This window comes from Borostomias antarcticus (assembly GCF_949987555.1).
Source record: "Borostomias antarcticus genome assembly, chromosome: 3".
Classification (NCBI taxonomy): Eukaryota; Metazoa; Chordata; class Actinopteri; order Stomiiformes; family Stomiidae; genus Borostomias; species Borostomias antarcticus.
The window spans coordinates 801,524-815,466 of NC_140236.1; the positions used below are offsets into that span (position 1 = coordinate 801,524).

Consider the following 13,943-nt stretch of genomic DNA (forward strand, 5'->3'; position numbering starts at 1 on the left):
TTGTGGGCTTCGTCATCGTCACCTTCCAGGAGCAGGGAGAGCAGGAGTACAAGAACTGTGAGCTGAACAAGAACCAGGTTTGAGATCACGTCCCGACTGGAATATTGCAATATCATGTTTGTTGTTTCCCCTCAGCAATTGTAAACCCTGCGGCCTGATTGGTCAGACTTTTAGGCCCAAAGCCCAACTTGAAATCTACATTTCTCCAAACTGATCCTTAAATCAATGCCAGTATGAAATGCAGTGAATCTATTGATATCTGAGGGATATTGGCATAGTAGTGTGCTTATGTTTCCTAAATCCAATGACAGAGTTACTAAGAGAATACTATATGAAATGTGTTTCCTAACTCCATAGTTGCTAAGAGAATACTATATCAAATGTGTTTCCTAACTCCAGTTACTAAGACTAAGACCAGTTACTAGAATACTATACTAAATGTGTTTCCTACTGTAACTCCAGAGATACTAAGAGAATACTATAAATGTGTTTCCTAACTCCAGAGATACTAAGAGAATACTATAAATGTGTTTCCTAACTCCAGAGATACTAAGAGAATACTATAAATGTGTTTCCTAACTCCAGAGATACTAAGAGAATACTATAAATGTGTTTCCTAACTCCAGAGCTAGGATACTAAATGTGTTTCCTAACTCCAGAGCTAGGATACTAAATGTGTTTCCTAACTCCAGAGCTAGGATACTAAATGTGTTTCCTAACTCCAGAGCTACGATACTAAATGTGTTTCCTAACTCCAGAGCTAGGATACTAAATGTGTTTCCTAACTCCAGAGCTACGATACTAAATGTGTTTCCTAACTCCAGAGCTAGGATACTAAATGTGTTTCCTAACTCCAGAGCTACAGTACGATACTAAATGTGTTTCCTAACTCCAGAGCTACGATACTAAATGTGTTTCCTAACTCCAGAGCTACGATACTAAATGTGTTTCCTAACTCCAGAGCTACAGTACGATACTAAATGTGTTTCCTAACTCCAGAGCTAGGATACTAAATGTGTTTCCTAACTCTCCACAGCGTCAGTGTGTCCAGTACGCGCTCAAGGCTCGTCCTCTCAGGTGTTACATCCCTAAGAACCCCAGACAGTACCAGGTGTGGTACGTCGTCACCTCGTCCTACTTCGAGTACCTCATGTTCTTCCTCATCATGCTGAACACCTTGTGTCTGGGCATGCAGGTAAACACGCCACACTCAAATGCATCAGCACCACACAAGCATTTTTTCCAACATTTCCCTAAACTTTTGAACACCTTTTTTGTAGCTAATATTTGTCACGTGTCCCACTTGTAGCACTGCGACCAGTCACAACATGTGACCAAGTTGTCAGACACTCTGAACCTGATCTTCACTGTGCTCTTCACTGTGGAGATGATCTTGAAGCTCATAGCCTTCAAGGCGAGGGTAAGCCCTGGACCCTGGGTTCAAACATGACCAAGATACACATGAACATGTTCGTCACACATAACCACTATCAAACTGATGAAGTGTTAACTTCTGAAGTATCATTGAAGGATGAGCTTACTTGTGGCGTATCTCGTGGTGCAGGGCTACTTCGGCGACCCTTGGAACGTGTTTGACTTCATCATCGTCATCGGAAGTGTCGTTGACGTCATCCTGAGCGAGGTCGATGTGAGTACGCAGAGGACATCCACTGGTGTGTCGTTGGTCCCACAGGTCACACACATAATCCAAAGGTCACACACATAATCCAAAGGTCACACACATAATCCAAAGGTCACACACATTCCAAAGGTCACACACATATTCCAAAGGTCACACACATATTCCACAGGTCACACACATATTCCACAGGTCACACACACATTCCAAAGGTCACACACACATTCCACAGGTTCTGCATAATCACACCAGCCCAATCCACACCTGTTTTTAAAAAGTCGTCTTTCAAAAATGTTGATATTGTCATGAAATAGTCTGTCCCATGCGTTAATGATGCCGTATATCACAGTGTCTATCCAAACCCCAGAGACATATTATGGTGGGTGGACATCTGCCCCTGCGGCCTAGCAGATGTAGTTCACAGGACATGGTCAGTACTACGGTTAGATACCCCCCCACCCTCCGACCGCCCCGTCAAGACCATCTCCACCCCCGCCCCCCTCATTGGAATGCCCCCCTCCACCAAACACATGTAACTGGAAGACCACCGTTGAGATAATCGACGTATTCACTCCCCATCGTGTTTTAGTCATGTGTTTTCATATTAAAGGGTTCACTATGTCTGGTTTTCTGTGGTCTGTTTGGATGGACTTTGGCTGAGGTGATGTTCCAGGGCACCAAGGACTGAGGTCACAGGTCATGTCATGGTCACTGTGTCATCTTCACAGGATATGAGGTCACCGGTCATGTCATGGTCACTGTGTCATCTTCACAGGATATTTGAGCTTGAGTTCCCACGTTAAAGATCTGACTCACTGTTATCAGCACCAATCACAATTCCACAATCTGTGTTGCACAATTTTTCTTGACTTTCTCAAACTCACAAAAGGAAAACTGTTTGTCACTGCCTTGTACCACACACCACCGTTCTCTCTCCTCCACCTGTCTAACACCTCATCTCTCTTTCTTTCCTTCCCCCTTTCCCTCTATCTTTCTCTCTCTCCCTCTTTTTCTCCCTCCCTCTCTCCCTCTCTCCCCCCTCTCTCTCTCTCCCCCCCTCTCTCTCTCCCTCTCCCTCTCGCTCTCCCTCTCTCTCCCTCTCTCTCTCTCCCTCCCTCTCTCCCTCCCTCTCTCTCTCTCTCTCCCTCTCCCTCCCCCCCCCTCTCTCTCTCTCTCTCTCTCCCTCTCCCTCCCTCTCCCCCTCTCTCTCTCTCTCTCTCTCCCTCTCCCTCCCTCTCCCTCTCTCTCTCTCTCTCTCTCTCAGGCTGCCCTATCTACCACTGGGGGCCTGTACTGTCTCCATGGCTGTGCTGTAAATATCTGCATGGTCTTGCTGTGTGAGCACCATCTCTCTTTCCCTGGCTAGAGTTTCCTGAGCGGCCGGCCCTCCTCAGATAGCCAGCTAGCAGCAGCTAAACACGCTACAGGGACATCTGTCATCGGAGCTGCTTACTGGCTCATGTTGTATTAGCAGGGGTGCTTGAAATATATCTGAAGGTTTTACTTCATGTTTATACCGCTTGGCTTCATGCGTTATCTGAACATGTGTCTAACTGGATGAGTAATGGCATCAAGTACGTAATGGGATTTTATTATACTGACTTTGGCTTTAATCAAAGGCTTAACCAAAGTGAATCATATATGTTTCATGGGTTACTAAGGGTTGTTACTAAGGGTTGTTACTAAGGGTTGTTACTCCTGGTAGAGAGCTCAGTTAAGGAGGCTTTTTTCTTTCTTTTTTTACGTTTAAACTAAACTAAACTCCTCATCATCCTCATGTGTTTTTAGAGCATGTATTAATGCAAGTGTTCCCTCTAGAACTAAGAACTTCCCCCTGATAACCCCTGAATGACCCCTGATAACCCTTGAATGAATGTGTCCCTAAACTGCAATGGTTTGAATTCAGACTTAAAAACGTACGACTTAAACACATGAAACATGCATAGTGTAGTATATTGACTTATTCAAATGCTACAGTACCTATGTGATGTCAAATAGTACATTTGAAAGCTAAACATGAGTGTTTGTAACTGAGATTATGTGTTTGTGACGTCATGTTTCAGGACACTAACCCAATGCAGGCCATTGCGGTAAGACATTTTTTCGATAATTTAACATTTTTGGTTATAAATATTGTTGTGTAAACCAGGCCAGTTGGTTTAGGAGAACGTATGACTGGTCATGCTGATGTTGTTCTCCGTACGTTCTGTATGGTGGCAGGCTTCGGAGAACGCCAGGGTCTCCATCACGTTCTTCCGACTGTTCCGTGTGATGCGTCTGGTCAAGCTGCTGAACCGGTCCGAGGGCATCAGGAACCTGCTCTGGACCTTCATCAAGTCCTTCCAGGTGGGTCAGAACCACTCCTCTTCCTCCTCTTCCTCCTCTGCTCTCTACATCTATATGGATTGGTGTGATGGCGTGATGACTCAGAGTGTGTGTGTGTGTGTGTGTGTGTGTGTGTGTGTGTGTGTGTGTGTGTGTGTGTGTGTGTGTGTGTGTGTTCCACAGGCTCTACCCTACGTAGCCCTCCTCATCGTCATGCTGTTCTTCATCTACGCTGTCATCGGGATGCAGGTACCGTACTCTCCAGGTGTCCATCCTGTCTGTCTTGTCCCCCAGGTGTTCATCCTGTCTGTCTTGTCCCCCAGGTGTCCATCCTGTCTGTCTTGTCCCCCAGGTGTCCATCCTGTCTGTCTTATCCTCCAGGTGTCCATCCTGTCTGTCTTGTCCCCCAGGTGTCCATCCTGTCTGTCTTGTCCCCCAGGTGTCCATCCTGTCTGTCTTGTCCTCCAGGTGTTCATCCTGTTGGTCTTGTCCCCCAGGTGTTCATCCTGTCTGTCTTGTCCCCCAGGAGTCCATCATGTCTGTCTTGTCCTCCAGGTGTCCATCCTGTCTGTCTTGTCCTCCAGGTGTCCATCCTGTCTGTCTTGTCCCCCAGGTGTCCATCCTGTCTGTCTTGTCCTCCAGGTGTCCATCCTGTCTGTCTTGTCCCTCCAGGTGTCCATCCTGTCTGTCTTGTCCCCCAGGTGTCCATCCTGTCTGTCTTGTCCTCCAGGTGTCCATCCTGTCTGTCTTGTCCCCCAGGTGTCCATCCTGTCTGTCTTGTCCTCCAGGTGTCCATCCTGTCTGTCTTGTCCCTCCAGGTGTCCATCCTGTCTGTCTTGTCCCCCAGGTGTCCATCCTGTCTGTCTTGTCCCCCAGGTGTCCATCCTGTCTGTCTTGTCCCCCAGGTGTCCATCCTGTCTGTCTTGTCCTCCAGGTGTCCATCCTGTCTGTCTTGTCCTCCAGGTGTCCATCCTGTCTGTCTTGTCCTCCAGGTGTCCATCCTGTCTGTCTTGTCCTCCAGGTGTTCATGTCTGTCTTGTCCTCCAGGTGTTCATGTCTGTCTTGTCCTCCAGGTGTCCATCCTGTCTGTCTTGTCCCCCAGGTGTCCATCCTGTCGGTCTTGTCCTCCAGGTGTCCATCCTGTCTGTCTTGTCCTCCAGGTGTTCATGTCTGTCTTGTCCTCCAGGTGTTCGGGAAGGTGGCGTTAGTGGACGGAACGCAGATCAACCGGAACAACAACTTCCAGACATTCCCTCAGGCCGTCCTGGTGCTGTTCCGGTGCGTGGGACCGGGGGGGGGGTTCAAAGGTCAAACTTAGATCCAGACCTGACAACGTGGCTGGAGACCAGTCATATACCAGCCCTTCCTCTTCATGGAGATCCGGGCAGCTGTAGCTCAGGAGGTAGAGCGGGTCGTCCAATGATCGTAGGGTCAGTGGTTCGAATCCCGGCTCCTCCTGATGAGAGGTCGAAGTGTCCCTGAGCAAAGACACTGACAGGTAGACAGGTATAAGGAGGGGTTTAACAGGTAGACAGGTATAAGAGGGGTTTAACAGGTAGACAGGTATAAGAGGGGTTTAACAGGTAGACAGGTATAAGGAGGGGTTTAACAGGTAGACAGGTATAAGGAGGGATTTAACAGGTAGACAGGTATAAGGAGGGGTTTAACAGGTAGACAGGTATAAGGAGGGGTTTAACAGGTAGACAGGTATAAGGAGGGGTTAACAGGTAGACAGGTATAAGGAGGGGTTTAACAGGTAGACAGGTATAAGGAGGGGTTTAACAGGTAGACAGGTATAAGGAGGGGTTTAACAGGTAGACAGGTATAAGAGGGGTTTAACAGGTAGACAGGTATAAGGAGGGGTTTAACAGGTAGACAGGTATAAGGAGGGGTTTAACAGGTAGACAGGTATAAGGAGGGTTTAACAGGTAGACAGGTATAAGGAGGGGTTTAACAGGTAGACAGGTATAAGGAGGGGTTTAACAGGTAGACAGGTATAAGGAGGGGTTTAACAGGTAGACAGGTATAAGGAGGGGTTTAGCAGGTAGACAGGTATAAGGAGGGGTTTAACAGGTAGACAGGTATAAGGAGGGATTTAACAGGTAGACAGGTATAAGGAGGGGTTTAACAGGTAGACAGGTATAAGGGGGGATTTAACAGGTAGACAGGTATAAGGAGGGGTTTAACAGGTAGACAGGTATAAGGAGGGGTTTAACAGGTAGACAGGTATAAGGAGGGGTTTAACAGGTAGACAGGTATAAGGAGGGGTTTAACAGGTAGACAGGTATAAGGAGGGGTTTAACAGGTAGACAGGTATAAGGAGGGGTTTAACAGGTAGACAGGTATAAGGGGGAATCGTGATAATTGCTTCAACTTGACAGAAGTAGGTTCAGTATTCAGTGGGGTGGATTTGGACAGGAAACACTCAGCCTGCACGATGTTTACTCAGCTTATGTCTGCTTCTGTGTGTGTGTGTGTGTGTGTGTGTGTGTGTGTGTGTGTGTGTGTGTGTGTGTGTGTGTGTGTGTCTATGTGTTTGTGTGTGTGTGTGTGTGTGTCTGTGTGTGTGTGTTGTGTGTGTGTGTCTATGTGTTTGTGTGTGTGTGTGTGTGTGAGAGTGCGTGTGTGTATATGTGTGTGTGTATATGTGTGTGTTCTAGGTGTGCCACAGGAGAGGCGTGGCAGGAGATCATGTTGGCCTCCATGTACGGGAAGAAGTGTGACCCCAAGTCTGACTTCCTGCCCGGGGAGGAGTACACCTGCGGGGCCGGCTTCGCCGTCTTCTACTTCCTGAGTTTCTACATGCTCTGCGCCTTCCTGGTGAGCCAGGGCAGATCAGCCTAGTGAGCAGCTGGTTACGGGTCAGGGTCAGGGTTAGGGTCAGGGTCAGGGTTAGGGTTAGGGTTAGGGTTAGTGTCAGGGTTAGGGTTAGGGTTAGGGTTAGGGTCAGGGTTAGTGTCAGGATCAGGGTTAGTGTCAGGGTTAGGGTCAGGGTCAGGGTCAGGGTCAGGGTTAGTGTCAGGGTTAGGGTTAGGGTCAGGGTCAGGGTCAGGGTCAGGGTTAGGGTTAGGGTCAGGGTTAGTTTAGTTGTGAACTATGTTGAGTAATAGTTTAGGTGTGAACTATGTTCAGTAATAGTTGAGGTGTGAACTATGTTCAGTAATAGTTTAGGTGTGAACTATGTTCAGTAATAGTTCAGGTGTGAACTATGTTCAGTAATAGTTTAGGTGTGAACTATGTTCAGTAATAGTTTAGGTGTGGACTATGTGCTGTAATAGTTCAGGTGTGAACTATGTTCAGTAATAGTTCAGGTGTGAACTATGTTCAGTTATAGTTCAGGTGTGAACTATGTTCAGTAATAGTTTAGGTGTGAACTATGTTCAGTAATAGTTCAGGTGTGAACTATGTTCAGTAATAGTTCAGGTGTGAACTATGTTCAGTAATAGTTCAGGTGTGAACTATGTTCAGTAATAGTTTAGGTGTGAACTATGTTCGGTAATAGTTTAGGTGTGAACTATGTTCAGTAATAGTTTAGGTGTGAACTATGTTCGGTAATAGTTTAGGTGTGAACTATGTTCAGTAATAGTTCAGGTGTGAACTATGTTGAGTAATAGTTCAGGTGTGAACTATGTTCAGTAATAGTTCAGGTGTGAACTATGTTCAGTAATAGTTTAGGTGTGAACTATGTTCAGTAATAGTTCAGGTGTGAACTATGTTCAGTAATAGTTCAGGTGTGAACTATGTTCAGTAATAGTTTAGGTGTGAACTATGTTCAGTAATAGTTTAGGTGTGAACTATGTTCAGTAATAGTTCAGGTGTGAACTATGTTCAGTAATAGTTCAGGTGTGAACTATGTTCAGTAATAGTTTAGGTGTGAACTATGTTCAGTAATGGTTCAGGTGTGAACTATGTTCAGTAATAGTTTAGGTGTGAACTATGTTCAGTAATAGTTTAGGTGTGAACTATGTTCAGTAATAGTTTAGGTGTGAACTATGTTCAGTAATAGTTTAGGTGTGAACTATGTTCAGTAATAGTTCAGGTGTGAACTATGTTCAGTAATAGTTTAGGTGTGAACTATGTTCAGTAATAGTTTAGGTGTGAACTATGTTCAGTAATAGTTCAGGTGTGAACTATGTTCAGTAATAGTTCAGGTGTGAACTATGTTCAGTAATAGTTCAGGGGTGAACTATGGTTCGCTCTCTTCTCTCTGCAGATCATCAACTTGTTTGTAGCTGTGATCATGGACAACTTTGACTACCTGACTCGTGATTGGTCGATCCTCGGTCCGCATCATCTGGACGAGTTTAAGAAGATCTGGGCTGAATACGACCCTGACGCCACGTGAGTCTCTCTGGCTGCCTGTCTGTCTGTCTGTCTGCCTGCCTGTCTGTCTGTCTCTCTGTCTGTCTGCCTGCCTGCCTGTCTGCCTGCCTGTCTGTCTGTCTGTCTGTCTGCCTGTCTGCCTGTCTCTGTCTCTCTGTCTGTCTGTCTACCTGCCTGTCTACCTGCCTGTCTGTCTGTCTGTCTGTCTGTTTGTCTGCCTGTTGAATGACCTGTTTGTCTGTCTGTCTGTCATGTTTTACGTCAATGTAACCAGAGACTATGTACAGTAGATCTGAACTGAACAGAACTGAACTGAATTGAGTTAAATTGAGTTAAATTGAATTAAATTGAATTAAATTGAATTAAATTGAATTAAATTGAATTAAATTGAATTGAATTAAATTGATCTGAATTTCAACTTGAAATCAACTTGATGATGCTGAATTGTGTGTGTTGTCCTCCCGTCCTCCAGGGGGCGTATTAAGCATCTCGACGTGGTGACGCTGCTGAGGAGGATCCAGCCTCCGCTGGGCTTCGGGAAGTTCTGTCCCCATCGCTCGGCCTGTAAGCGCCTCATCGCCATGAACATGCCTCTCAACAGTGACGGCTCCGTCACCTTCAACGCCACGCTGTTCGCCCTGGTCAGGACCGCCCTCATGATCAAGACTGAGGGTGCGTGTGTGCATTTACAGTACACACACACACACACACACGCAGACACACACACACACACAGACACAGTATGTATTAATGCCATTGTAATATTTGACGTCCCCAACTTGTCCTGACCAGGGAACTTCGAGCAAGCCAATGAGGAGCTGCGAGCCATTATAAAGAAGATCTGGAAGCGCACCAGTATGAAGCTGCTTGACCAGGTCATCCCACCCATAGGAGGTATGTTCTCAACATCAATCTCTAGAAAGAAACAGTGTGTAACTGTGGACAGTTGGTCAGAATGTCCCTTTAATGAGGACAGCCTTTAAATGTGTGTTTTGTTGCGTTTGATCGTATGTGCTTGTTATGGTTTAAAGTCACACTGAAATGAAAAAAGCATTCTGTCCCATTGTGGTTCATATAATTAGTCACAGTGTTCACCTATTCAACGATGTATGCCAAAAGATTTACAAAATTCTACTTTTGTTGTAATCTTATATCAAAGTATATCATTTCTTACTTCCTGGAAAACGGTAGGTCACGTGCAATGACGACAACAGGTACCTTAGATTTTAGGCCAATAATCTCACGACATCCACCCGTCAATCAACGCTATCCTTCTATCGAATCTGTCTAAAGTTCTTAAAACCCGTCCACTTGTCAATGTTCCAATCAAATTCCTCTAAACATATGTCCCACCCTCATGTTGTTACATCGGAAATACGTCAAACTACGGAAGTTAGATGATCTCAAACGTCCGTTCTGTATTTTGTCTTTGCTCAGATGATGAGGTGACGGTGGGGAAGTTCTACGCCACCTTCCTGATCCAGGAGCACTTCAGGAAGTTCATGAAGCGTCAGGAAGAGTACTACGGCTACCGACCAACGAAGAAGAGCGCCACGGAGATCCAGGTGAGACCCGCCCCACAACACCTGGATCTACCAAGCTTGATTTCTGTCTATCACTTTCTAACACTCTTCCAGTATATACTGCAGTGTGACAGAGAGCTAGGGTGTTCACCGGCTAACCTCTATCCCCAGGGCTGGTTGTTATCTAAGATCACCCTAGTAGCTCCGCCTCCTAGCCACCCTAGTAGCTCCGCCTCCTACCCACCCTAGTAGCTCCTCCTCCTTGCCGCCCTAGTAGCTCCGCCTCCTAGCCACCCTAGTAGCTCCGCCTCCTACCCACCCTAGTAGCTCCTCCTCCTAGCCACCCTAGTAGCTCCTCCTCCTGGCCACCCTAGTAGCTCCCCCTCCTAGTCACCCTAGTAGCTCCTCCTCCTAGCCACTCTTGTAGCTCCTCCTAGCCACCCTAGTAGCTCCTCCTCCTGGCCACCCTAGTAGCTCCGCCTCCTGGCCACCCTAGTAGCTCCTCCTCCTGGCCACCCTAGTAGCTCCGCCTCCTGGCCACCCTAGTAGCTCCTCCTCCTACCCACCCTAGTAGCTCCTCCTCCTGGCCACCCTAGTAGCTCCTCCTCCTGGCCACCCTAGTAGCTCCTCCTCCTACCCACCCTAGTAGCTCCTCCTCCTAGCCACTCTAGTAGCTCCTCCTCCCTGTCACTGTTTCAAGAGCAACCTCACATTTCCCAGCCATCCATGGACAGAACAGGGACAGGACATCCTGTCCAGCCTGGTCCGTCCTTCCAGTCCAGTCAATAGGGCTAAAATCAGCTCTCAAAGGTTCCCCTATTCAGGTCACACGCCCCGTGAGACCACACCCACTCACCGACTCTTAAAGGGGCACACACCACACTATCGGCACTATCCAGATATGCCAGCGTTACTATGAACCCACTAATAGACACACACACACATACATATATATATATACACACACAATTAAATGGGATTGTAAACTAATAACAATAACTCATACTGGCCTGCCCATCACTGCGGTGGTACTCCCAGCGCCCCCTGGAGAGCAGCGAGGGCAGCGTAGGGTCTGTATGTAACACCAAGAAGAGTTCCACTGAGGTCAGCTGTCTGGAATGTGCTCCTCTGACATCTGTTGTCTTCTGGGGTTTGCGTCACCGTGTATCAGTCTCAGATATAACGGGCTTAATGTCTGCATTTAGATAACTCAGCTATAATGGGCTTAATGTCTGCATTTAGATAACTCCATTAGCTGACCTTTTCTGATCTGTTCTCTCCGTCTTCCTAAACTCATTTTCTCTCTTTGTCTCTCACTTCAACTCCCACGATTAATCTCTCCTCTGTAACCCTCTATGTTTGTCCTCCCCCTCCTCTCCTCTCCTCTCCTCTCCTCTCCTCTCCTCTCCTCTCCTCTCCTCTCCTCTCCTCTCCTCTCCTCTCCTCTCCTCTCCTCTCCTCTCCTCTCCTCTCCTCTCCCTTCCTCTCCTCTCCTCTCCCCTCCTCTCCTCTCCTCTCCCCTCCTCTCCCCTCCTCTCCTCTCCTCTCCTCTCCTCTCCTCTCCTCTCCTCTCCTCTCCTCTCCTCTCCTCTCCTCTCCTCTCCCCTCCTCTCTCCTCCTCTCCTCTCCTCTCCTCTCCTCTCCTCTCCCTCCTCTCTCTCCTCTCCTCTCCTCTCCTCCCCTCCTCCCCCTCCTCCTGGGTGTGTCCAGGCCGGGCTGAGGAGCATTGAGGAGGAGGCGGCGCCGGAGCTCCACAGGGCCATCTCTGGGGACCTGCAGAACGAGGAGGAGATGGACCGGGCCATGGAGGAGTCCGGGGAGGAGGGCATCTACAGGGTGAGACGCTGACCGGAGGGCCGTGAACACGGACGCGCCAGGGATGACCTCACACATCCTCACATCATAGAGGAGTCTGACTCTGTTTTTATATAAACCAGTGGGATGAATGAGAATTAGAAGTTGATACAGGAAGTAGAGGCAGAGGATGTAATGGTAAGTAAGTAGCCTTGAGAACTGGTTCTCGAGCCTATTGGCCCATAGGAGGAGCCTATCTCCTGGTTCCTTAGCGTGATGTACAGGTCCACCCCCTGGACATGATGCTAGTATGTACTAGTCCACCCCCTGGACATGATGCTAGTATGTACTAGTCCACCCCCTGGACATGATGCTAGTATGTCACAGAGACTCACCCCCAATCCAACCCTTGATGCTGAGTGCCAAGCAGGGAGGTAATATTTTTAAATAGTCTTTGGTATGACTCGGCCGGGGATCGAACTCACGACCTCCCAGTCTCAGGGCGGAAACTCTAACCACAAGGCCACTGAGCTGGATGTAATAAAGTGTAGATATTAATTTGAATCTGACCTGCAGCCTGTGAGTGAACGAGGACATGCTAACCCCAAGGTTTGTGTTTGGTTGTCCAGCGCATGGGCGGCCTGTTTGGGAACCACGTCGTGGACCCGTTTGTGTCGGAGCCCAGCAGCCCCGCGGCGCCCCAGACCAGCCAGCGCCCCCTGCTGTTCTCAGAGAGTCGCCGCGTGGACACAGAGTCGCCCCCTGACTCCGCCTTCCTGACCAACCGGGAGTTCTTCCCCGCCACGCCCACCAAGAACAACAACAACAACGCGTGAGTTGAGTGTACAGTAGTATAGTATAGTTTGGTATAGTACAGTATAGTGAAGTATAGTATATAGTAGTGTAGTACAGTATAGTATAGTGTAGTATTATCTTATACTGCACATCTCAAGTCGTATAGCATAGGAGCATAGTATAGCGTAGTGAAGTATTTTATAGTATAGTACAGTATAGTATTGTACAGACCAGCACAGCTGGGTGGTTAGTAAGCCTATAGTATTGTGCGTAGGTGTTGTACAGTTTGTGTTGTGCAGTAGAAGTGTTGTGTATAGTGTGATAGATGATGAGTATACGCATGCCTGTGGCAAGTTCATTCACAACTCAGCGCATCATAAACTCTGTACCCAGTCTGCTAGCTAACCTGAGGATCACTCAGCAAGTTAATACATACAGTATCTATCCAGTAGATAACTGTCTCTATGCTGTCTGCTCATTTCAGGTTAGTGTATGAGAGAGAGGGGAGTGCCCAGCCCTACCGTTCCAGAGAAGACCCAGAGAACGGTCCGTTTTATAACCTCCCATGTGTCTGAAACAGTCATCCTGTGTGCTCTGGTACTCCGGGATCGCTGGAGGAAGTGTGGAGGTGGCTAACCTGTTCATGTGCCACATACTAATTTAGTCTCTTTGTTCACCGTAGATAACAGCTGCTTCTCTGATGTCATAGTGAGAACAGGCGTCTCTCAGGTAATGTACCACTCAGGTAATATACCACTCAGGTAATATACCATTCAAGTAATGAACCACTCAGGTAATGTACCACTTAGATAATGTATCGCTCAGGTAATGTACCACCAGGTAAAGTACCATTCAGATAATGTACCTCTCAGGTAATGTACCACTCATATAATGTACCTCTCAGGTAATGTACCACTCAGGTAATGTACCAATCAGGTATTATACCACTCAGGTAATGTACCACTCAGGTAATATACCACTCAGGTAATGTACCACTCAGGTAATATACCACTCAGGTAATGTACCACTCAGGTAATATACCACTCAGGTAATATACCACTCAGGTAATGTACCACTCAGGTAATGTACCACTCAGGTAATGTACCACTCAGGTAATGTACCAATCAGGTATTATACCACTCAGGTAATGTACCACTCAGGTAATATACCACTCAGGTAATGTACCACTCAGGTAATATACCACTCAGGCAATGTACCACTCAGGTAATGTACCACTCAGGTAATGTACCACTCAGGTAATGTACCACTCAGGTAATGTAGCGCAGGTTCCCATCAGGGGAAGAGAGACTCTGCTCTGCGTCAGCTGCTTACAGTACGAGTCACAGACAAACCATCCTGCTGACGTCCATAACCGTCCATGTCCCCGTGTGATGACAGGTCCCCTGTGAGCCCAGCTATGGGGACAGCGTGGCCCAGGGCGCCGCCGGGAGACTGCCTGCCGCCGACCAGCTGATCCAGGAGGTGAGTGGGGAGAGAGACGTCTTCATCTAAATGGTCTTTATTTGTGCACTTTGTTCAGATAA

General features: G+C 47.5%; 1 protein-coding gene across 1 annotated transcript in view; it reads left to right on the forward strand.

Moving 5' to 3' along the window:
• Positions 1-13,943, forward strand: part of LOC311329935 (dihydropyridine-sensitive L-type skeletal muscle calcium channel subunit alpha-1-like) — a gene marked incomplete at both ends in the record, with an annotated part of 45,380 nt that overhangs the window by 30,884 nt on the left and 553 nt on the right. The window contains 19 exons of the mRNA XM_084461887.1: positions 1-77; positions 1,037-1,195; positions 1,310-1,420; positions 1,565-1,648; positions 2,904-2,951; positions 3,703-3,729; positions 3,860-3,985; positions 4,148-4,213; positions 5,151-5,242; positions 6,625-6,784; positions 8,178-8,305; positions 8,760-8,959; positions 9,080-9,181; positions 9,725-9,852; positions 11,521-11,646; positions 12,234-12,436; positions 12,884-12,945; positions 13,082-13,128; positions 13,798-13,881. The exon at positions 1-77 is cut by the window's left edge and continues 125 nt beyond it. Of these exons, the coding sequence (XP_084318013.1) occupies positions 1-77; positions 1,037-1,195; positions 1,310-1,420; positions 1,565-1,648; positions 2,904-2,951; positions 3,703-3,729; positions 3,860-3,985; positions 4,148-4,213; positions 5,151-5,242; positions 6,625-6,784; positions 8,178-8,305; positions 8,760-8,959; positions 9,080-9,181; positions 9,725-9,852; positions 11,521-11,646; positions 12,234-12,436; positions 12,884-12,945; positions 13,082-13,128; positions 13,798-13,881 (2,030 nt within the window). The remainder of the gene's footprint in view (positions 78-1,036; positions 1,196-1,309; positions 1,421-1,564; positions 1,649-2,903; positions 2,952-3,702; positions 3,730-3,859; positions 3,986-4,147; positions 4,214-5,150; positions 5,243-6,624; positions 6,785-8,177; positions 8,306-8,759; positions 8,960-9,079; positions 9,182-9,724; positions 9,853-11,520; positions 11,647-12,233; positions 12,437-12,883; positions 12,946-13,081; positions 13,129-13,797; positions 13,882-13,943) is intronic.